Source organism: Anopheles coustani, chromosome 2 (genome assembly GCF_943734705.1).
Source record: "Anopheles coustani chromosome 2, idAnoCousDA_361_x.2, whole genome shotgun sequence".
Lineage (NCBI taxonomy): Eukaryota > Metazoa > Arthropoda > Insecta > Diptera > Culicidae > Anopheles > Anopheles coustani.
Window position 1 is genome coordinate 67,371,540 of NC_071289.1, and position 24,535 is coordinate 67,396,074.

A 24,535-nucleotide genomic window follows, 5' to 3' on the forward strand; every position below is an offset into this window, starting at 1 on the left:
CCTCAGAGTTTCATGTTTTATTGTTCGTTTCGTAATCTCCATTGGCGTGGGGGTTTTTCTTCTCCTGCAAGGCGTTGGTTTTTATTTTGGGGTCATCGCCAGTGCCAATTTCAACTACTGAATTACCCAGGATGATTACCTGTCCATCGTTCAATTTTCGATCATATATTTTCAAGTAACGTACAAATAAACACCTCTAACAAAGGTGAAATAAAGTTTTATTGTGTCATATACAACTTCAAACAGTAAATCTATAAAAAAAAACATGTGGTGCTACTCGCTATAACTTACATTTTTTCGTGTTCCACCGAGCGTGAATAGAACTTTTCCACGGGGTTGTCCTTCTGGTCATCAGTTCTAACCTTCTTAAAACTAGAAGGTGTCTGCAGATTACTCTTTAGATGAGTATTTTTTTCTTTGCCTTGCTGCCCGCTGAAACATCCGAAAAGAAGTTTCTGCAGCGAAATGCATGGCAATTCCAGCATCAAGCATAGAAACAAAGCAGGAACGTAGGACATCGCTAGCGTAGCGCAGCAAATCATTGTCTGTAGGAGCGAAGGAACATTTCTTAACATCGCAATACATACTGTACATCCGAGGGCATTTTCTACTTACCATTTCAAATAGTCGAAAGTCTATCGTGTGTCTTGTACCGTACGCGATGGCACGGTTGATAAAAAAGTGCCAAAGATAAGCGCAGTACGTCAGCCGGCCAAGGATGCCGAAAAAGTGGATATTGGCCAGACGCAGGCAGAATCTGGACGCAGGAAAGATGAACCCGATGATGAACAGCACTATCAGGGCCGTATAGTAAATGCGCCCGAGCGGAAACGCTATGGCCATCCACGCGGAAGGTGTTTCAAAATCCTGGTTGTACATCAAGAAACCGAACATAAACCAGGCCGGTATGGCAACGATTCCGAGGAACCAGAGAATTGTGAACATCTGTGCAGGAGAAATTGGGAAGCATATTAAAGAGTATGAGAAAAAATTACATCGAGCTGCATCCAAGGACAATGTGTACCTTGGTCGGTTGAAATTTCTTTTTCGTGAGATAGATAATGAAGAAGGCACCCATTATCGCAGCCGTATAATTCACCAGGTTCATGTGGGTTGGAAGATAGGTATCGTGATACATGTCCCAGTACCAAAAAAGAAACCGAAGGGATCTATGGAAATATGGAGAAATGAATAAAATGTTCATGACAAGCGCGCAAAAGCCTGTGTAATTCAAACATACTCGGGAGAAACAATCGTTGCAGCTTCATATCCGTGGATGTACACGACAATGGCCGCAATCATGGACCAGAGTAGTAATAGTAACGATAGGATGTAGTTTCGCTGTTTCGGACATCTAGAGACCACTGCAAAAACTACTAGACCGTACAAAAACATGTGGAAGTCTGCTGCCAGGTACCAGGTGTGTTGCATACACTGTAGGAGGACATTCATGAAATAATATCGAGCAAAAATTACTCTGAAAATTTCTAGAGCTAGTAATACAATAACAGAAAATCCGGTTACCGGTTCGTCGGTGGCATAGTAGTTGTTAATGTACAACAAATTAGCCCACCAGTTCCTCCGACAATAGGTTCGACCCGTTTCAAATCCTTTACGCCACAACGGGCCATCCAAGTACCGCACAAGCCACGTTGCTTCCAGAAACATGATGAAAGCGTACACCGGAGTTAATCTGTAACGGTAAAGGTCATGTGATAGTTTGCAAATTTAAAATATTTGAATAGTTTCCTACCGCACGTAACGCGCAATCGAAATCATGATGATGTCCCTCAATCCTAGTTTGCGTCCTGATTTCTCCTGCTTTGTGATGAGCGAAAGGATCAACATCAAGACACCAATGACGAAGAAACTGGTAACGATATGGAAACCGTTAGCGACCACCATGGTGCTGACTAGATGGTACTTCTGTAGGGAGGATGCATTCCGTTTTTATTTTAAACACTACATAGTTCACTTTCCCACAAATACAAGTCAGTTAACAAATTGAACGTACATCCTCTACAATCTTAGCCGTTCGTGGTTGTGCCACGAAAACGTTGTGTCCCATGTTGATCACGGAGAAAAACCCAAACCTCAGCGCATGCACGAATCTCATCGAGCGACTGAACGAGTCGTCCTGCCTCGTGGTGAGTTTGTACCAGTTGCGAATGAATGAGAACGAAACGAACGCCATAGATACTAGAAGGACAGCACGAAATTAACGACCATTTTCACATGCTTAAGGCGCGTACCAAAGCGTACTCACCTTTACTGGGAAGCTCGGTCCGGTAGTGCGACAATCCGTTCCCTTTTTCGCAACAGTAATCGTACCAACTGGAGGAAACAACTGCCAGTAAAAGAAGTCCCAGTGCACCAAGGAAGGCAATTTCCAAATTGTCTTTAAAAGATGAAAATTACCTTCTGTGAAATATGTTCATACGAAGTCATCATGAAATCATTTCATTCTTACCAATCGGATACGATTTCTTGTTACTATCGCAGTATTCAATTTCTGTGTATGCCTGCAGTCCATGGTTCTGTTGCAACTCATGGTTGATGCATTTAGAGAACGTTTCGGAATAATTTCGCCGGTACTCGATGACGTCACGGAACGTTCCATTTTTAATAATGTACTGGGAGTAAAGACAGACAATGTGTTAACGTAATTATATTATCATTATAGCGAGGATGTCATTATGCTGAAGAGTCTGCTAAATCAACAACAATTTCCTTATTACGCGGTTTAATTACTATAATATCTTTTTTATCGAGCAACCCGTGTGTAAAACGATACGTCATAATAGCGCTGAAACTAATCACCAATTACAATCACTTTCTCGGTCAAAACAACAAATCAACTGGAAACGTGACGATGGCGAACCGCGAAACGGCACAGAATTAATTGCCACTCCAGAAAACAATTATTTGCACTGCCCTTTGCTCTCTTCAGGGTAGATTCGGGTTTACTGAATAGTTGTGGGTTGTTTGGAAAATTTACCGGAAAATCTATTTTGAACTTCGGTACCACCAACGCATCTAGCACTTCCCGGGTTACATTGTTCCGCTCGAGAGTCGCCAGTTTTTGGAGACACGTTTGCAGGCAGAGACCTCGGTCGAGATGCGCGTGGTTTAGATGCTGCTTCCAGTTACTGGAGTAGTCAGCGATCACGTTCCAGACACGGGACGACTCGTTTGGCTGGATAACCGCCTTCACCATGCAGTAAACGCCAGGACCACTGGGAACATCGCGCAAACACTCATCATAATCGTCGAAGTGAAACACGCTTGGCATCATCTTGTACTGTGACACTGCAAGAAGTCGGGGATGACCAACATTTTAGAACGTTAAAAATTGTTGGACATTCTACGGTCACTTTTGCTTAAACCTACTGTTGAACTGCGTTGCGCCATCCACCACGAGTCTGGAGTGTAAGATGACACTAACGAGAACCAAAACCGATACCATGATCGTCACCATGGTTGCGAACGTCTTTCCCGATCGGTGGGTTGAGTAACATTGGTAGCCACAGGTCGGAAACTGGCGCCAAATCGTGCAGATTTTGGCACCAAACTCTGGAAACCACCTCCATCCTTGACGTTGAAGACTGAACGGATGACTTGGTACAGGCGCCATTGGATATGTTAAATAAAATATCAATGTAGAAAAACAAAGAGAAAGTGTTCGGACTAGTTTTATTTTTGGTGTGCCTTTCAACAATCCAAACAAGTCCCGAGTGCAGTTTCGGTGACTGGATCACGTTCTTGATGTGAATGCATGCAGTCGAATGTGCAGCCGAACCTTCGGTAAACTTGAAAGTAAAAAAAGCTGTTTTTATATAGGGGTACTGAATGTTCGAAGGCATGTGTGTTGATTTATATAATAATTCAACAACTTATAATGAGAACATCATGTATTTATTAGATTATATTTGCCCTTTACTTGCTTTAATTCAAAGACTACATGACTAATCCTTAAAAACCTTGTTTGTTCGATTTTTTATTTAAAATATTGCAAGATTTGTTTTTACTCGGATTAAAATACCTACCTCATTGCAAACTTTCAATAATAGATTATGAAAGTATCCGATCAGCGTATGATGTTATATCTATTGGATTTTCGCTATGAGAACATCAGGACAGACGGAACATAAGACTTTTAAAGTAGTTAATTCAATTGTTTATTCTGTAATTGAACCGTAGACGTGTGATCTATAAAACTAGCATACCTATTGTGTTGTTTGTGTGGCACCTTGCTATCATTTGTTTGACACTATTCCTACCGATGGCTTTAATAACTATTAAGACAATAATTAAAAACGTTGACTGAAAATAACTTTGGGCATGGAATTCTTCTCGTCCGGATGATCGCAGTAGCTCGTATCCGTACCGTGGTCAGCACTGCTGGACGAGTGCTCCGTACCGTCCTCAGATCGCACGTGGCGCTTGAACAGCTGCCTCTGCAGTGCAATGAACGGTGACTCCAGTACCAAACACAGCATCCAAGCCAACATGTACGAGAGAACGACGGTCGCTGCCCAGACGGAACCCTAGAAGAGTAAAGAACAGAATGTCAACACTACACGAGGAGAAAAAGTTTTTACGAGAATACATACGATATCGATTGTTCCGTAGCGGAAGAAGCTTCTGGTGTTGAACACGGCCATCTTGACCAGACACAGATGCACCAGGTACGCACTGTACGTCAGCCGGCCGATGATCGTGTAGAACGGAATGTCCGCCAGTCGGGTCAGTAGCTTCACGAACCGGAACGAAAGGCCGATGCCGATAAAGAACACAATCCCCGTGAACAGCAGGCGTAGGAACGGGAACAGTAGGGCCATCCAGAGGGATGGCGTCGCGAAGCGGTTGTGGTAGAAGAAGTAACCGGCGGCAAACATAGATGGAATTGACAGACAGCTAACCCACCAGCACGCTTTCACAAACTATTGATGGAATTAGAGGAGATAGTAGATAAAGAAATCAGTGCTTGGATGTGCAAGCTGAAATATCTGCACAAGAAAACCCTTATTCCTTACCCAGTGATAATCGGACCTAGTTTTGGACAGGTGAATATAGTAAAACGTAAGTGCGATCGCGCAGGTGTAGTTCACCACGTACATATGCGTTGGGACATAAGTTTCCGTGTAAACTGGCCAGTACCAGAACCAGTATCGAATTTGCCTGAAAAATAACCGACAGTGAAAAACTGAAAGTTTGCTTGCATTGCCAACAACAACTTACTCTGGAGTGAATATTGGGATGGCATCGAACTCGTTGGCGTAAATAATGATGGAGGTTATGGCGTAGCTAAGGATCAGCATCGCCCCCAGCAGTAGATTCCTTATTTTGGGAAACCGCGTGATCAACGCGCACAGCACAAGACCGTACACGAACAGATGAAAGTCGGCCGCCAGATACCACGTGTGCAGCATACACTGTGAAGACGATACACGCAGGATAACAATAGATCTCTCCCAAAACATTCGAACAACTTACCGGCTGATCCACCTTGTAGTAGTTGTTGATGTAGAGTATATTCGCCCACCAGTTCTCTCGGCAGTACGTTCGGCCCGATTCGAAACCTTTCTGCCACAGCGGTCCATCGCCTAGTCGTATGACCCAGGTAGCCTCGAACAGCATCACAAACGCGTACACGGGCGTCAATCTGTTGATCGATAGTACTCAATACTTGCTAGAGAGTTTATCGCAATCTGTGCGTGGGCCGAATAGGCTTACCGAACGTAACGGGCGGCGGAAATTATGAAAATTTCAAGAACTCCAACCTGCTTCTTCGTTTGTTCGACCTTCTGCATGAAGAACAGCACCAACAGCATGGCACTGATGGAGAAAAACGTCGTCACTATCTGGAACCCGTTGATGAGCACCATCGTTGGGAGATCGTAGAAACGCTGGAACGGATGGAAATAGTACGACTTAAGAACCTGTTTCTATCGGTACAGTCACCAAGCAGTCAGCAAAGGCGGAAGGGAAAACACGCCCTAGCCGGATTTGCATTGCTACCTTCTCGATGGTGAGGGCCGTCCGAGGTTGTGCGTAGAAAAGGGTATGTCCCAGGGTTACGCCGAAAAAGACGAGCATCCGGATCGTGTGGATGTAGCGCAGGTCGTGGCTCAGCTGGTCATCTCCGCGACACTTTATGCGATACCAGTTCCGGATGATGGAGAACGACACCAGAAACATCTGCTTCGAGCTGGGTAGATCGTGCATGTAGTGTTCCAGTCCGTGCGTCGTTTTGCACCGGAAGTCGTACCAGCTGGACGCGGTCACAATGGCGGCGATCGCGAGCGCCACCACTATAAATGTGATTTCTAGCCAATCTGAAAAGCACGAGAGCAGTAGAATTAGGGAAACTTACTGGAGGCCTCTTTTAAGTAGCATATAAAAGTAAACCGTACCGATCGGGTATGATGTAGTATTACTATCACAGTACTCTATCACCGTTTGCGCCTTGAGTCCGTACTTTTCGGACAGCTCGGCGTTGACGCACATTTCTAGCAGCTCCGAGTAGTTCTTGCGGTAGGCTTCGACGCTTCTGAAAGTCCCTGTAGGGAAAGTGTACTGATGAAAACAACAAGACAAATTAACAAAGGATACACATTTACAAATTCAGCACTAGGTAATAAGAACTAAATCAAATTTAGTGGCTTTACAAAAATGAAGCTTTGTTTTAATGAAAATTAAATAAAACACATCTTTGGGGTCTCTCTATGGCGTAATTGTGCATCATGATTTATCAATGGGTATTATTGTATCTGCTTCCACGTAGTGCATAGTTTTATCCGAATTTATTATTGTTGAAAATATCGAAATTTGAAAATATTTTTAAAAATTTCCTTTCTATCCTTCTCCTTTTCAAATTAAAAAAACTCGTCCCAAAGAAATATATTCTAGTGTTGAAAAGCACGCTTCAAAATTCGTCAATGTTCCAAGGATATATTTGTTAATTGTAAAAATATTTGCAACGAATTATTCGTTACAGGGGCGAAGATGGATACAATTACAAATTAAATCATTTTTTAGGGAATAAATTGAGATCATGATTTCTAGAGCCAATGCATACGGCTTGAAAATAGACTAAGCAAATTTCATGCTTTTGACTAATGCAACAAGGTAACATTTTGCTCGATATTGCGCTTCACGCTTCCATGGGCATCAAATATTGTTCTTTAATCTTCACCCTTTTTTAAACACATGCATAGGAAACTCGTAGTTCCGGTGTGCATAAGAGTGTTGCCACAAGGTTCCCTACGATATTTTGGCTCCAAATCATCGTAAATATTATGGCACAGAAATAATAAATGCGAGATCGGTCATCCTATTGTCGCACGAGTCACCGGCAGACTGCGCATCCGAAACCTGTATCAGATTGGCGACCTTTTTTCCAAATCAGACGTGTTGTGATCTTCGATCAGAGCATAAAAATGTAAATTTTAAGCTTCGATTCCCTTTCGATGCCAGCGGTTCAATGCACCGGGGCGACGACGAAAATGAAGGTCTAGGTCTCAGGAATTATAACTTATTCACCAGCCTGTCATCCTTCTCCAGCGCAACGATGCGGGGGCCGACGGTTCCTTAAAACAGTTTCGCTTATGTTAATTGACAATCGGGCCGTGAAGTCGGAAGAGCACAATGGCGCTGAAGCCGGGAAATACGCTCCTACACACACAAAAAAACCGGATTCGATCCCAATCCGAATTCCGGAGGAAATCGTTTTCTCAGATTACAGATTTGCTTCAGCCGAATCATTTGTGGTCACTTCTAATTTCGTTCCCTTTTCAACGCGGTGCTGGTTTTATATAGGCCAGCACTATGGTCGACCTTGTGACTAAATAATTGATAGTGCTAAATAATATCAAACTGGTTTTCATATTCTTCGGCGGGACTAAAGGGAATCCAGATGACTTTGAATAAAAAATCAAAAATCTGTCATAACGCAAAGCGGCACATTTGTGGCGTAAAATGTCACTCACGAGCAAACATTTGTTTTAGCCCGCTCACTCGGTTTGTGGGGGCCACTTTTTGTTTCAGGCCCCTTTTCAGGTGCTAAAAATTGGAACCGGATCGACCGGTAGCCCTCGGTATCTAACGGGACGGGCAACCTTGAACCGATTCCCAACGGTCGCACAATCGTGACCCGACCCAGGGCGCACTAATGCGCCGATTGCCTAATTAATTATGATCTATCTTGCGCGATGCGCCCGTGATTTGCCACAGCGTCGCTACGCATCGTCGGTGGCGCTTCTGCCTGTGTTCGTGTACTCCTTCTCGATTTCCCAAGATTTGAATTAACCCTTTCATGTTGAAACTCTCATGCAAGAGCGTCCGCAAGGTGCATAAACGGCTTCACCAAGAATATAGTCTGCTTTGGCACCTTTATAGTCATTTAAAAAATTGCAGCTTATAGTAAGGTTCTACAGAGCCCTTGATATCTTGATCGTTAAGCGATTCTTCCGGTATGAGTCCTTAAGAAATGAGTTTCTGTACTCATTATAAACCATATTTTTAGCGACCACTTTGGACATAACATTGGTTGAATGAAAATCCAACATAATTCCATACGGAAAAGCCTTCGGCAGTCCCGAGACAACACGTGGTAGAATATTCGGCGATAAAACTTGACACTGTCCTCCCAGTATGACGGTTTATAGTGGATACAATAAAATTACCCGGATGTTGGTCTTGAATTTCGGCACAAGCAACTCGCTGGCATTGAGCCGATCGGAAGCGCTCAAACTCTCGAGTCGGCGTTCGCAGTCCCGCACACAGAACCCCCGGTCCAGATGAGCATGGTTGACGTGCACCTTCCAGTTGTCCGAAGCTTGCTCGATAATGCGCCAGACATCGGAGGTGTTGTCTGGCCGGATGACCGCCTTCACTACGCAGTATACGGACGGTACGGATGGGTTGTCGTTTAGGCAGATGTCGTAGTCTTCGTACTGGAACACACGTGGCATCCGCCAATATTCCGACACTGAAAGCGGCACACGGGAAATAGAGGAAATCTAATTCCAAAACCAGCAGATTTTGTTGCGCACAAAAAAACTCACATTCCAATAGCTCGCCGTGACATTCCCGAACCACTAACCCTACCAGTAATACCCCTATCGCTGGAGCCAGGAACCACCAACTCCCTATAGGGTGTCCCATTATGTATCACTTTCCACCAAACTTTTCCTTTCAAAAGAAGTCCTCGTCTTTCTAACAACAGTTACACCGATATAGAGTTCCGGTCGCGATCGCGTCCCACGTTGAACTGAACTGGAAGTTTAGGCGATCGAGTTCTTTAACCGGTGGATTCTCGTACTTTCGGCATCTAACCGGCTCCAGCTAACAGTCGTCGTTTGGAGCCAAATGTTTTTGTGGGGGGAAACGTCGCCGCGTGGAGGAGTGCCCAAAAGAGACAGATGCTTAAATTTTTGGGGCCTATTTTCGGTGACCGCGTTGACTTGACTCGTGGTTTTGTGTTTAATGTCTCGAACTTCGAAACCGCGCGTTTTCGATAGCACCGAAGTGATGATTAATCCTACCAATTTCTGAATGTGTTTGATATTGAAAGTGTAATAAGCTCCTGTTTAAGTTCGAGCAATGAAAAACAGTATCCTTTTTGTTTGATATTTTCTTGTTTTGAAGGATATTTACGTGAACGTGAGATTTCGAAGCTATGTTTTTATTTCAAACAAAGTAAGAAATATTTTTAACATGGCTTTATCCGTCTGTTGAATTATTTGATCCATGTATTACAATTTTTTATTTGCTACCATGTACTTTGTAGTCCTTCCTAGTTTTAATTCATGCTGAGTAGTGTTCTATAAAACTTCACAATCTACAAATGTCCTTAGAATACATGTAGGAAACTTAACGTTACGAGTGTTACGTAATAAATAAAATAATCTATTCGGTATGTGACGTAAGGACATGACAAATATGGCTTTGATCTTCAACAGGAATTAACATACATTTGATGTTTTATTTTCAAATTTGAGTTTTGAATGACGACGATGATTATTGATGCTGATGAGAGGCAATTCATTTGCGATGGGTGTGTAGCTTCTGGGGTTTGGAAATTTACAATTCCAATCATTTACCGTTAAACAGACGTAGATCGAATTATTTTCTGCTTAATCATGATCATTATCATCATTAAAATATAGTGTACATCATCATCATCAAAATATAGTTGCCCAAGATCTTTAAATAACATCTAAATTTATCAATTTCACATCTAAGAAAGTCAGTAAGTGTGCCTTTTGCTGACAACATGTCGGGAATGGAAAAGCTGCGCTCGCATAGGAGAAAGTTTTCAACTACTCTCATCACATTTTGGACCATACCACGATGAATTGTAGATTGAAAGCAATACAAAGCATTTCAATGACTGCTGGAAAGACAAAAGGATGGGAGGCAGAAAAAATATCCTGCAAATTTTCACTCGCATTCCATCGTGTCTATGACATTCCACGAAAAGGAACAGCGCCGCCGTTGGGGATAAAAATTTTCCAATGGCACTGGAAAGCGCACAGCGTACTCGCGGGTGGCGCAATCACTTCTTTTGCAGGTGAAATAATGGATGCACGCTGGAGAACACAATACGACCACTACATGATATCCTTTCCCGAGGTGTCCGTTTTGTTTTCTGCATCCCAAGATGATGGATTGGATGGAAGCACAGCGTACAACGATTTCTTTTCCGCGACGACGAGAAGCGTTACGAGGATTGTCCTTATTGCATGGCACGTTTTTCTCACCCTTTTCTCGAGATGTTCGCCACAATCACGGTGCGGGTTTTATGCAAGCCCTTCCATCCTCCGAATGGTGACGCGTGGTTGATGAAAGTTCCAACATGGATTCAAAAAGAAAAACGAAATACATTACCGCACCGCACAAAGCCAGCCACGAGCCAGCGGAACTAGTTGTTGCTGACTCATACGTAAGACCCGATCACCGTGTACGCCGTCCCTTCCGGGCGCTGAACTCACACGGCTTGGCACGAGACATGCACCGGCGCCATGCAATTGCAAGGACTTTGCGTTCGCCGGTCCGTGGTGCATCGTAACTGGAGGGGTTTATGTTTTTCGCTCCTTGCCGATAACAGATAGGAGGTTGGGTGCGCCCAACCAATCAGGAAAAATGACAACTATCCGAGGTGCTTGGCAATAACCTCGAAACATCAAAGCTGGCGGTGCAATGGTGCAGGATCAAGGTTGCACCGAAGCCCTGGTGGAAATGGTTCCCCCGCCGTTGAGGTTTGCTAATAGACAGGTCAATTTCTTTTATTGATCTTAAATTAATTGGAAAAAAGGACCGTACTGTACGCGCAATAAAACGGTACCTATAAAACAGCTTTCCTTTATGAGAGAGGCGTTTTGAATGGAAACGCTAACAGACCGATTAAGACAAATAACAAAAAAAAATCAATCTAATTTGATTTGAATGTATTTTCACATTGGTAACCTATTAATCATCGAGTGTTTTTTGTAGTACACCCGTTTTGATCAATGAGTTTACGTAACCGTAACATAAAATTATCCTTGAAAGTACCTGTTTGGAACTATATAACATGGCTCGTTTTGTTTTTTGCTTTAATAAACTGGTCCGTTTTACGATAGAAACGACGAAAGTTGAGCAGAGACCAACCGAGTTGTACCAACTTCTTTCGAGAAACCGGTTCATTAAGTTAATGCGAATGGCCAGTGAGAGTGTTCTATGAACTCTGGTTTTTCATTCCGAAAAAATTAGAATGCGATTTCCTGTTTGAAAATGCGAATCTTCTTTGAAGATGCAAACTGTGATAAAGAAAAAAATTCTCAAAAGCAAACCGATTACAATTCATTGGACATCAGTTGAAGCTGATGCTTATCAAATGATCAGGAAATGCTGGATTTCGTGTTAAACCACACACCTTTAAGTTACTCGAATTCGCGGAGCTGATATAGCTAAATCAGACTTACTAATGTTTTAACCAACGTACGGTAGTCAATCTGAAGGTGAGTGGGGTTATCGATCCTTGAGAGTGGGGCTTGTGTAACGATTCGTCGAATGATAGAAAAATTTCGAAGGCTACTTTAACAATCTGCATATTAAATGAAGTAAACCAATGTGGTGAGATGAACGAGATATTGAATATTGAATTCAGCTTATAGGAAAATGTATGTAAATGGTTGTAATTGATATCCTTTGAGATTTGACGTTTTCTGTCGCAATGCCGTCATGATTAATCCATTTGTAACAAATAAAAAATGCGAAATAGTCTGAGAATAAAGCTTAACCAGCAACACACGCACTACATTTTTCGCAATCCAATTAGATTTGGAACGGTGGCCCGTAGCCAATCTAAACCTTTGCATCAGTAAACGCGAAATCAGAGACCTATCGATTACCTTAATTGGTTTCCTTAGAGTAATTTTCACCTCCGTCAAACGGTCAGCCGGCCCCGGCATTCGTTATCGCTAAGTATAGTAACATCGTTACCCACAATCGACGTGGAAATAGGAAAATCCTTGAATTCAATTATGCACACACGATGTGGGGAAAGGAAAAACAAAGCAACAGCGAAAGGTACCGTTTTAGTCAGCCATGGTAGTGACTTTTAATCAAGTGTTTCAGCAGAAATCACAATCAACACAGATAACGAGGAAGATAGAATCATAAAAGAAGAAGAACTTGATTGTTAGGTTTATCCTTTTTCATTGAAGCATTAAACATAATTGTTTAACTTTAGTTCCAATTTCTTACGCTACTCAAAATGAAACATAAAACTAATCTGTAACACTTCCTTTCTACTTTCAGATTACGTTTGCCGAAATGTTTGCTGAAAAGATGAAGGTAAGTAGAATGTTTGGGTTCAATCAATTAGTTTTAAATCTTTAAGAATTAAAATTGTTGTGCCTTCCAATTTTGCCACTGCGACACGTTTTGCGGCTTCCCAAGACTATACTATTTACATTGTATGAACCATGTTTCTGTTAAGTATGAATTAATTCTGCTGGCATAAGAAATAATACTACTTTGCAAAGTTATTTTCTTTCTCATAAATCCAATCGAAAAAGCGGATCGTCATTTAAGCTTTTATACAAATTCATGGTTTTTATTCATTATTTACGGTTCTCTTACTTGCATATGGTTTCACATGGACGTAAATCATTGCTTCGTAATGCCATTTGTTTTTTGGCTCTCAACTCCCGTTTCCGCATTTGCAATGATTTCGTCCGCCTTTGAGCCAAGAGAGTACGATTCTTTTACCATTGCTTTTATGTTGCTACTAATATAAAATAAGAAGCCGTTGCGATCGTCGAATTTCAAAATCAACCAACGTGGTAGCATACCGACCGCTAGAGGGCGCTTGGTTTAAAACCAGTTTGAAATCCACAACGCTCACATGAAGCTCGTGAAGTAACTTTTGCGACTCACAACCGTATCGCTGAATGCTTAGTGTTGGGAAAATCGATTCCCGGTTGGGATTCCAATCTTTCGATTAAAAACCCATTTGGAGATCCGGATCGCCGAATGCGAATTTCAATCCTTCATATCATACAAGCACATCTAACTTGCCAATTTTTCATATGATTTGTTTAACTCAATGAATGATTTATGTAAGAATATAAGCATATTTGACATTTTTCTTCTAATTATATAACACGAACACTCCAGCCATTTTTGAAAAATATTCAGAATAAGGCATTTATTTTGTTTCAAGATCAAATATGACTACGTTGTCATTCAAATTGAATGCGTCATGGGTCACTGAAACAGTGAAGCAAATCCTTTAAATGTTTTTTTCGCACTTCCCCGGCGTGAGCTTTATCGCGGAATGAACATGTTTGATGCTATGATAACAATTTTACAAAAAACCATCTCGGGCTATGATGGCTGATGTTATGTACTTTAAGCTAAATCGCAGTGACAGGTAAGGAAACTGGTACTTTGCATCCATTGTGAAGGATATTACAATACATCTAACTTATTTGAGACATTCTATTCCTAAAGCTCCTGAGCCATAACCCCATGAGAGCTCTTTTATTCACAGGTTCAAGCTTGTAAGAACCACCACTAGCTCACTTTTTTCGCCGCTCGTTTTTGGCGCGAAAAGGCGAATTCGCTCCCAAAATCCGGGCGAAATATGCTCTGTTCCGCGAACCCGAAAACCGAACCGGGAAAGCAACGTGTCTGTACACGGATGCGCATGAATTGGTGCGCAGAATGCAAAGGTGTTAGTGACCCGGTTCGTTCTCGCCAAGAGGAAATTGTACGCTCTTCGCTCGGCGAGAGCTAGTGGAAAAACTAGATAATATGATCAAAATGTAATATGCTACGTGAGACAAAGTTACGTGTCTTGAAAAGACCTTTCGTTTGAGGGGTTATTTGTGGGAATCGGTCTAGGAACGAACGAGTTATGAGAGAATGGGCTTTTTTAGGTTAAATTGCAAATCAAACCAGCTTTACCTTTTCGCCCCCTCGGGCGAACACGTTTCCACTTGTGGTTTTTATCAAAAAAAAAAGAAACTACGGTAAAATCTTTCATCAACAAAGTTGCGCATCATCAGACCTTTCATTTAAGAGATTAATCGTGGAAATCGGTTGACAGAATCAATAGTTATAAACAAATTGGCCAATTTTTCGTTTGAGTAATCGGGATTTATCAACCTTGTTCCCGGTAGAGTGGTGACTCTTTTCCACACAATTAGTTTTCTCAAAAACTAAAAAAGGCAGAAAGATATTTTGTAGCACAAGTTGTGTGTCCTGAAAAGACTTTTTATTTGAGGGGTCACATGTGCCAATCGGTTTAGCGATCATGAAGTTATTAACAAATTAGTAATTTCAGCCATTATTCCATGTTGGGACCAAGGTTCTTACAGCTTGTTGATGTCGCGACGACGACTTGTCAAGCGACCCGCTACTTCAGTCGAGTAAAATCCGTCGCGAAGTGCGGACGCGTGGCGACTTTAGTGCGGTCGCTCGAGTGCGAATCTATTTTTACAAGCACATACTTTCCCTTCCGTGTCGTGTGAGCGTACTCGCTTTTGGTGTAATTGACAACTCGTTGGTGGTTCTGAGCAGATTGAAACGCTGGTAGTGCATTTTATTTGCCCTGTCCGAACGAAAAAACTCCAAAGAACTGACGAGGGCAAAATGTTTCGCTATTTGCCGGAACTCCAAAGCAGCTAGACGACCCGTGGTTCCAGGTAGAGTACAAAGAGTTGACGCCTGCTCGTTCGAATGCTACGTTGTTTACGGTCCGGTTTTTGAACGACACACTTTGATATCACTATTTCCTGTACGGTACTTAGTGTACTTCCGCGACTTGTTCGCAAAACTAAATCGTGATGCAAAAGGTACGGAATGACGCAGTGCCAGGGCCGGGGGATAAAATACGCGATTCAAAGTGTGTCGTCTCAGAAGGTATTGGATTATGAATGAGAAGCCGGGAGAATGAGGGAAGGTTAAAAAAAATACTACACAAAAAGAAAAACAAAATAACTGTTTGCTTTACTCTTCTTCTTCGTCGAAAAGCGACGTTTCTTGGCGAAAAACACCTATCTTGCGTGGGCACGAACACTGTGAAGGCATCCGCTTATACTTGCCCACACCTGGTGTGTTGGTGGATCCATCATGCGGATAAAGGCAGAAGAGGAGGGGGGCATTGGTGGCAACCTGTTTTTATGCAGTCTCAGTGCTCGCGGTTGCTATATAGCATCGCGATAGACTTTGGTCGCTTTCTCGCACCACCAGCAACCGTTGAAAAGTTTGTTTTAGCGTATTTTTTTGTGAGTAAGATTTACTCATGTTATTCTACTATCTATTGGCTCCGTGTGTTGTGTAGTATTTCACAATATTCGTTTTTTATTAGCACGTTACCTTTCACGATGTCATATGTCGTTCGACTTGAACTGTGTCGCCGTCAAAGGACAGGCAATGTGACCCGGAGGTAGCTGTTGTTGTTTTCGTTTATCGAACCCAAAAGTGAAGGGCTCGAAATGTATGATGTACGTTCCAGAGAAACGCTTTGAGCGATGCAGAAAAACATCGAAACTAAACAACATAAAAAAAGTTTGTTAGTTCCTTTACGCTAACCTTCCAATGACCAGTTTTACTTGTATTGTTTACCAGTTTAACAAAGTGACGTGAAAACAAAAATAGAAAGCGAAGGAGCTCGTGCGAACCGTCCCATGCTGTAAACTTGCAGTGCACAGGAAAAAAAAGTAACGAAATTGATCCAGCATCTGATGTGAAATGTGAAGTACGAATAGAAGAAAATAGTAAAAATATCACCCGATGGGGGCGACGCGCGATGGCGCACAAAATGTGCCAAAGTGCCACACGGTGCCGATTATGTAGAGTGCCAACGTTGTGCGATAATAATGGTTCAAAGTGTTGTGAAATACGCAACGAAAAGTAAACGGAAAGATAGCACGAAACCTGCAACACAGAATTCAGCTTGAAAGAAGGTTAAAAAAACGAATGATTCCTCTAATCACTTCGTGGTGGCGCTGATAAGGAGTGTAAACATCGCGGAGCAATTTACTCCCGCCACTGTGTGTGTGCGTGTGTGTCTGTTTTGGTGTTTTTCTTCGCTTTTTCGCATTTCCCTTTAAATCCATCTCCCGGTCCGCGACCGTCTGTCAAAACGCTGCGCGTGGAAGTGTTCGACCGTGAAAGAAAAGCACGGCTTTCTGCGATTGTGCTCCGGCTTTCTCGTGTGCTGAACTTGACCGGGAGCCGATAGTGGAGAATCGAATTCGCGGGGTCTCTGTGGCGCTGCTAGCTGAGAAGGAAAGTAGACGAGAGAACGATTGGCGCTACAGGACGGCTGTAAAAGGTAAAAGGACATACACTTTCTCCATTTCACCCGGCACGGGATACAAACCAAAGCTCCTCGATTGGGTTATTGTCTGTGAATTAACGAGAGAAAGGGCGTGGGTGATATGAGATATGAGAGACAGGTGAGAGAGTCTTGCACGACGGCTGATCCTGTCGAGTATATCCTTGACCTGAATGCACTCCGTGGTGTTTTTTTCTTGGGGGTAACATATTGTATGCCGAAGTCGTCGTAAATTTGGTAAGGGTGTGTTGACAGGGTACATGATTAAGTTATTTTCCCATTCAATTCGAGCGGATAATATGACGATTATTGGTTTGTCTAGCCATCTTGAAATTGTCTTTAAAAATAATTTTGCAATAGATCGAGGCTTTACGAACTTTCGATACCTCGTTAGTCTTTATCTACACTATGTCTGTATCTACTCAGGTGCCTTTCGGTTCATATTTACTATTTCGGAATTATATGTTGTGTAATTCCGATTAAGATTCATGAATCTGAATGATTCTTTGCATCGTTTTAGAGGTTCATGAATCTTTGAATAAGAGATTGGTGAATCCCAAAGATTCTTTGATATTAAACGAACAGAAAATAATACCCAAAAATGGGTAGAGAGACTCCTGTTTTTGTGGTCGCATAATCAACGCCAAGGAAAGAATCATCGAGATTTGTTAATGATCCATGAAAGATTCATTCGGGTTTCGTAAGATTCATCAACGTTTAAATATTCGAATCCCCAAAAGGTTCATGAGTCAATCTGAATGAATCTTGCCTAAAGATGCAAAAGACACAATAGTAGTAAACACTGATTGGAAAAATGATATTCGTGGATGCAATTATTTTTCAAATATTATTTTAGGACAACACCAGATAGAATCCGTAACATATAGTCACTATATTTAGGCCAACGACATCAACGCAGCAGTCTTAATCACCCAAACCCTTAACGTAGTTAATCAATGCGGCTGGAGGCAGAAAGATAGCTCGTGTCAAGGTAAAGGAGTATAATGTCGCTCTATGGCAGTGGTGATTGCTTGAGCCCTTTGGAAACCCCCATTAACACCGAGCCCTCCGTAGAAGAATGCCCAGTGTGAGTGAACGAAGCGAAGGTAGCCCGCTACTATCACCTGCTAGTAGTCGCTCCACCCTACGCTGGGCCTGGGCAACAACAGCACGCAGTGACTAATGGTAAACACCGGTCGGGCTGTCAAGGTGACGGTTCGCCTCGGCCAAGTCTTGCTGGCTTTGGCCGGCCTGACTGTAGCTATTTACTATCCATCGAGGCGGTGGTTTCACCCCCAGAGGGCTGTTGGCCGTACAAATCGCTGTTCCTTCGACGCGATCGGCTTCTTTTCGACGATGGCTGACTTTCCGAACATTTGGCTACGTTTGGTGGCTTTACGGTCGAAGACATCTCAAGAGGAAGTTGTTTTATTGTTGCTTTATTGTTTTGTTATTTTAATCTAACACTAACTGATGCTCTTGCCAATTTCTTCGAATGCAAGTATGGAGTATTTTGACGAATACATGATTCTAATATCTAGCCTCTTGAATGCGTTAAATCGCGTGAAACAACACGTTCCTTTCTATGGTATAACTATTGTGGTTATCAATCTGTGTTTTAATAAAACACACACACAAATGCAATCGAGTGGACACCTCCACAAGACAGTTAGATTGAAGTCGTATCGCTGTGTTCGTATTTCCATACCGTATCAAGACAAGGAATAGACGACTTCGCTCGTAACTAAGCAACTTTTGCAATCGAAAGTCCCCAAGATTGCTGCTCTACTATGTTGGCTTTCGATGACTGAATGGTACGGACATCTTTGAATCCATTTAATTTTAAAGAAACCATCATAATGGACCGTGGTTTGCATAGCCGCTATGGCGTGAAACTCTCGTGAGGTGCTGTGCGCATTGGTGCCCTTGTCTTATGCAAGCATTAACCAAACAGCATTTTGGGGTCAGACGTAACGATTTTTGTTTGTGTAAACCGATCACGTTTGTGTCCGGAGCATTCGGCATGCAGCCACCGTCACACCATCGCCATCATCGGTGTCTTCGGCGGTTCTGTTTATTAGCTTCAAATGACGACGTTTTCACCCCGACGCTTAGAGGCGAAAGTCGCAAGATTTGTCGTGTTTTTGCCGGCACGTTTGTCAATCACATCGGTATGGCACTGGCGCAAGGAAGGAAACTGAAGAAAATTATGAAAAATCCCTCCCTGAACGGACACTGCTGTAGAGAGCCACTTCTTGTGGTTTGCGTAAGTAAACTCTGCGTACGGTGTTTCACCGTGTTGTCGAAGCCAATTCAAATCCTCTCCCTTCTGAACTGAACCACGTTAGGAGGAAAAGTGAAAGTTTTTCTGCGCGTTCCCTTTCCCCCGGGTGGACCACCACGTCGTTCCGCGACAATGAATTAGTTTCCGGTTTTGACGCGAACTACCATTAAATGTAGCTCTTAGGTTGGCGGTTTTGTAGCAGGGAGAGAAAATGCCCCAACACCCAACCCGGTTGCTATAGTTCCGCTATGTTCCGCTCTGAGGTGACGAGTTGGACGCAAAAGAAAGTACTTTTTAGTAACGCATTTTCCTGTAAAAAAGCAACCCCTCGGGCGGCAGTGGACTGGAAAGAATCTTTTCATGCAGCGTAACGAAACCGTACACGCATTGCACACGAATTGATAAGTTCCACGTTAGTATAGTTGGTAATAGAGAGAAGAATTTCACAGTGAAGTGTTATTTTATCTTTGACATATTTACAAGGACTATGCAAGGGGAATCAATCATATGCTAAGACCGGGATTTGCACCATCGACGAAGGTATTGAAAGCATAACACTCTACGACCTACGTTACCGATATGGACGAAATGTGTCTACCTAGATTTCAGTTTGTATTCAAAAGAAAAGTTTGAAGATTGATTTATCATCTCAATATTTCATCTTAGCTCATTTTAATTCTTAATCTCACAAGCGTCAAAATATTTAAATTTAAATTTTCTTGTTATGAAACAGATAAACGCAATTAATTTCTTATTCTACATCGTTTCACAAAACTTTTCAAATTGTTTTGCCCTTTCGGCACTCTCATTTTGTGCACTGGAACTGGATAAGTATATTACCCAGGGCCTGCGTGTCGGTCGTCAACTGGCAGCTTTCGTGCTTACCAAACCGTACAGCCTACATACACCGGGAGAAAGTTGTCCACAAAAAGCTGCTGAAGAAAGAAAGGCACGTCGCACTCTTTAGGTAATGTTTGTGACGCTAGTACTCACCGGGACGTACGAAGTAGTACTGACTATTGTTGTTTTTTTTTTGCTGTTTCGCACACGAACGTGCCTAAACGCTTTCCACCGATCAGGTCCGGCTGGTGTAGGTGTGTGGGCTAGCGTTGATGTTGGTGGTTTTGGTGGCTGACGAAGGTTTTTATGTCCCCATCTTCGCGGGCTGGTCATAAGTGGTGGGGGGGGGGAGAGAGAAAAAAAACAAGAAAGAAGTAAAAAAAGCATATATGCTACTAAATGCAAATCTGCGGACACGATGTGCGTGTGGGGTTGGCTCCAGAGTCTAAACGGACACTACACGGTACGCATACACGCACTCAGGTGGGGCATTGCGCTTACGTCAGCCTCCCCGATCGCGATGGGCTGGGGCAGCAAGGTGTGTGCATCTCTGTGCTTTTCCTTTCTGTTTTTTTTCCTCTCGTTTTCAATGCGTACGCTTGCTGGCATGCACTCGGACGGAATGGAAATGTAATGTTTGTGATTCAACGGGTTGTACGTTTTCAGGCCGAGTTCGTTGCCTTCTCGAACGCACGAATCCACAGCATCACAAGCGTGGTGGTTGGGTTGGCATTGGTGCGAGGAAGGTGGCTTCGGGACTGACCGCTTGTTGTGAGATAAATGCTATGCCTTTGAACCTCACTGGCGTCGTCGCTTCTCAATTTCGTCTGTTTGTTTTGGTTTTCGGCATTTGTGTTGTTGGCCAACAGTGACACAGACGGGCACACTCGCGAGGCTGGTGCCTCGAATGAGCTCATTTCTGCATATTTTTGTGGGGGAGCAGTTTTCAAAAGCACTCCTGAAAGCGTTGGTATTATTATATTGCTGAATGTCGATTCGTTTTTTAAACGAACAATATTATTTTATTGTTGAGAAAGAAATGCGCAATTTATTTTGTTTTACAGCAAGCATATCCACGACGTAATTATTTTTGTTGTTTTTTTTTTTGGAAATATTTTTACTCGCGAGCGTGTGTCCTATTTTTCTCCGCTACGTAGAACGTAACGCGCCGTACCAGTACCATGTTTACTATCATTTTAGTGCACACGGATGAGTCACAGCGAGGCGTTTGAAAGCATTTCGTTGCTTTTTCTCACGTTTTTAGTCATCGTGCGGTTAATGGCGTCGTCTGTCGTGTGTTCTCCGTCGCTGTAGACCGCACAGGTTCACAAGTAGAATTGAATCCAAACGGGATTACCACATTTTCACTCGATCGAAGAAAAACAAACCACTTGCGATGCATTAGGAGCCGTCCAGGAAGTATGTTTTGGTTGTTTATCGTTGGGTTTTTTTTGCTTTAGAAACACTTTTGAAAAGTGGCCAATAAAGGCCGAGTGGCAATCGGTTGGCAGATTTGTTTTTGCGACCAAAAAAACAACACTTTTTCGGGTTCGAATCGGTTGTAATCGATGGACGAGCTTATGAGCAAAAACTGTATGCAAATTGCAGTTTCAAGAACACAGTACTACCCTTGAAACGTGTACACCGGCACAGAAAAGACATGTAACCATTCACGCAGGGTGACTCCATCGTTGCGTAACGAGTAACGGGCAAACCTTCGCTCATCGTTAACGTCAGCCAGTGAGTTATTTGATCCGATTGTTTACAATATAAAGACAGAGGCGACAGTCTTAAATATTAAAAATTGAACAATTTTTGAAACACAGTTTTGGCATAAAGTAATGGCCAATCGGGCTTCGAAAACATCTTCCAAATAGTGCCTTAAAATGGTAGCGCAGCTCTAATGGCTCTCCACACGCGCGCCCCCCTTGGGAGGGTTGTTTTTCCTTCATCAGCTTTGTTGACAGCTTCGGACGTATATATATTTCACGTGTTCATTATAACTATTGTAGCTTCCCAAGGGCGCAGGTGTGTTAATCTGCTTCCCTATAACATTTTTCTCCTTCCAGCAGCGCTCTGGGGCCGTTATATTGCCAGCCGGAAGACTACTTGGCCCGGTGGTGTTTGTCGCATTTTCGCCGTCTGCCCTTGCCCTCTTGAAAAGCGGGCCCATTTTATGACGCTGCCGATCGCCCTCCTTCGCGGCTTCAAGAAACTACACACTAAATACACTACACACAAGCGCACAAAACACCATAAAGCTTCTCGTATGCTAAACGATATCCCCCCCCCCCCCCCCCCCCCCCGACGACTATGTATCCAACACACGGGGTGTGTGGGGACAACGTCGTTCCGTCGACCTTGGACTTGAGTGTTGGTGGGCTGAAGCGTTCGTTCTCGTTCTGTTTGTTTCGTTTTGCCTCTCCTGCCTGATGGGTATGTTTATCTTGCGTGTTTTGTTTTCCTTTTTTGCTTCCCGAAGCCACACAAGCAGATTTTACGCGCGAAGCATTCTAAATCTGACTGATCACCCAAAACCGTGCCCAAGCCCCGTTTGCATTCTTCCTCCATCTCGCTCCAACACGGATGCAACCTAAATCCACCGAATGTGGGAGGCTGCTTTAGGCAACTTATCGGGATTTTCAGAAGGAATGGGAAGCAATCTGCTTTATTTCGATCCCCGTTTTTTTCTGCTTCCGGAACACACCGGTGACTAGTGCTGTTGGAAGCAGAAGCACAGTTGCGCCCCGAACGTGGCAAAGTTCCAGCGAATAAACTATCTGCCGATGTACGTTCGCCTCATTTCCCGGGATAGGTAGATGTGCACAATTTATGCGCCCTTCACGACGAACGTGAGCTACTATCGAGCACGTAAATTTGGAATGCATTCGTGGGATTTGATGTTGCTACTTAAAATTCATGACTATTTTAGCAAAACGATTAAGTATAAAGCGAAGCGGTTTATCCGTCACCGCACCAGCACTCGATTGGAAAATGGAAGCAAACTGAATTTCAAGATTAAAATAGCTCCTATTACTACCGCACCGTTACGTAATGTTTGTAGGTTCTTGCATGGAACGGGGGTGCACTATTGTGCGATCGTCCCCGTGTTTGTTCTGTCGACGAAGACATCGACGCTAATCTCATCGTGTACTAATTTGATTAGCAACGACACTCCGTCCGTAATTCGCGCTTTGTCAATGGTGGACAGCGACTGTGACCCTTTCGGCTTTCCCGTATGCACCCCGGCATCCCCTGCTCCCCTATCGTTTTATCCTCACAATGCACCGCAGAACGGTTCCAATTAGTGCATGCCGTCGTATCACGATGCAACGCGAGGAGGGGGTGCAGTGGAATGAAACGTGACCGATTTGGCATCGGGGCGAAACAGCGAACGCCGAGCCAACACTTGTGTGTGACATTGAAAAATGCCCGAGCGGATTACCATCGATCGGGGGTTTAAAGCAATCCGCTGTGTGTTCGAATAGCTGGAAGAACGGAACACACATGTCGATGATTGGTTTTGGGTGGGGGTTGTGAAAATGTGGCTGGGGGAAATTGGGGGAAAGCAGTACTCCAAATTCCAACGTTAGCTCGTGTGGCCCCGAAATGCGGTTTTTGTTGGCACGAGCATATTATGTTCACACGTGTTAATGTAGCATACGATAGGGAGCCAGCACTTTTAAGGGTGGAACGTTGTTTGATCGAACTGGATCAACCCTTTTCTATAAATCAATGTGATTCTTAGTAAAAGAAACTAAGAAAACATATTTGTTGGTTGTTCAATACGAGTTAATCCAAACTGAGTGAGGCTTTAAACGTCTTCTCCATGAAGTCTTAACATCATCCTTTCTTTATTATCCCTTAAACGCACTTTATATGCTTGCTTGCAAATAAAAGGAAAATCTTCACGAAAGCACTTTGTTTGAGGAAAATCATACCAGAAAAAGCATCATTAATGATGAACCAAAGCCAACGTAAATCCTGTCCCCGTTAGCGTTTAACACCTTGTTGACGGGAGACGAAGATCTTCGTCTGTTTTTGACTCAACGTTGAGGACGGAAAGACGGACATGTACGTTGTACACATACCACCTTGTTGGCCCCGGTGACAGCAGCTAGTGTTGAGAAAAAAACGCCCGTCAACAAAGTGTTAATTATCGCCACATCCGTTTACGAGATGTGAAAAATAGTTTCACATTTCCCAACACTTCCGCCTCCACTGCCACTTTTCATCCGCTTTGCTCAATGCGAACGGTTGTAAAAACCATGATTGTGTACTATCTTTTCCTTTTCTTTTTAATTGATAAAGTAATAAAGTCGCCGGTGTTTATTTACAGCGTTTCTTTTTTATACTTTCTGCTGGTCCTTATCCTCGACACTGAAATTTTTACTATGGAGCGGTAAATTGAGACTGGCCGCATTCATTTCATTATGGTTGCTTGCCGTTGCTTCACTACCATATTTATAATAATTATCAGCGTATCTATTATGGTGTTTCCTCTTTTCAGTGGGTTGACATTTAAGCAAACTTGTATTTATCGTGCGCAATAAAAAGCATACGACTTTCATTTA

General features: G+C 43.0%; 3 protein-coding genes across 5 annotated transcripts in view; 1 reads left to right on the plus strand and 2 right to left on the minus strand.

The window, feature by feature from the left end:
• Positions 1–287: 287 nt before the first annotated feature.
• Positions 288–3,316, minus strand: LOC131264875 (nose resistant to fluoxetine protein 6-like; the record flags this gene model as incomplete). Its single annotated transcript, XM_058267141.1, has 10 exons — positions 288–545; positions 616–945; positions 1,025–1,169; positions 1,241–1,434; positions 1,525–1,693; positions 1,754–1,926; positions 2,015–2,199; positions 2,267–2,398; positions 2,471–2,633; positions 2,999–3,316. Coding segments are annotated over 10 exons (2,067 nt in total), but the record flags the coding sequence as incomplete, so codon positions are not given.
• Positions 3,317–4,310: 994 nt separating this feature from the next.
• On the minus strand, positions 4,311–9,168 carry LOC131264876 (nose resistant to fluoxetine protein 6-like). Its single transcript, XM_058267142.1, has 10 exons — positions 9,069–9,168; positions 8,688–8,992; positions 6,417–6,579; positions 6,022–6,338; positions 5,737–5,909; positions 5,497–5,665; positions 5,242–5,435; positions 5,037–5,181; positions 4,614–4,943; positions 4,311–4,547 (listed from the first exon to the last, which is right to left on the minus strand). Exons 1-10 carry the CDS (start codon positions 9,166–9,168, stop codon positions 4,311–4,313), a joined length of 2,133 nt encoding a protein of 710 aa, XP_058123125.1.
• A 5,777-nt stretch (positions 9,169–14,945) lies between these two features.
• LOC131267035 (mediator of RNA polymerase II transcription subunit 1) overlaps positions 14,946–24,535 on the plus strand; it is a 48,106-nt gene continuing 38,516 nt past the window's right edge. The window contains exons 1-2 of one of the 3 annotated variants that reach the window (XM_058269782.1): positions 14,946–15,200; positions 16,104–16,834. The gene's annotated coding sequence lies outside the window, so the exon portion shown is untranslated. The remainder of the gene's footprint in view (positions 15,201–16,103; positions 16,835–24,535) is intronic. The other 2 variants (XM_058269781.1, XM_058269784.1) reach the window with 2 other exon arrangements.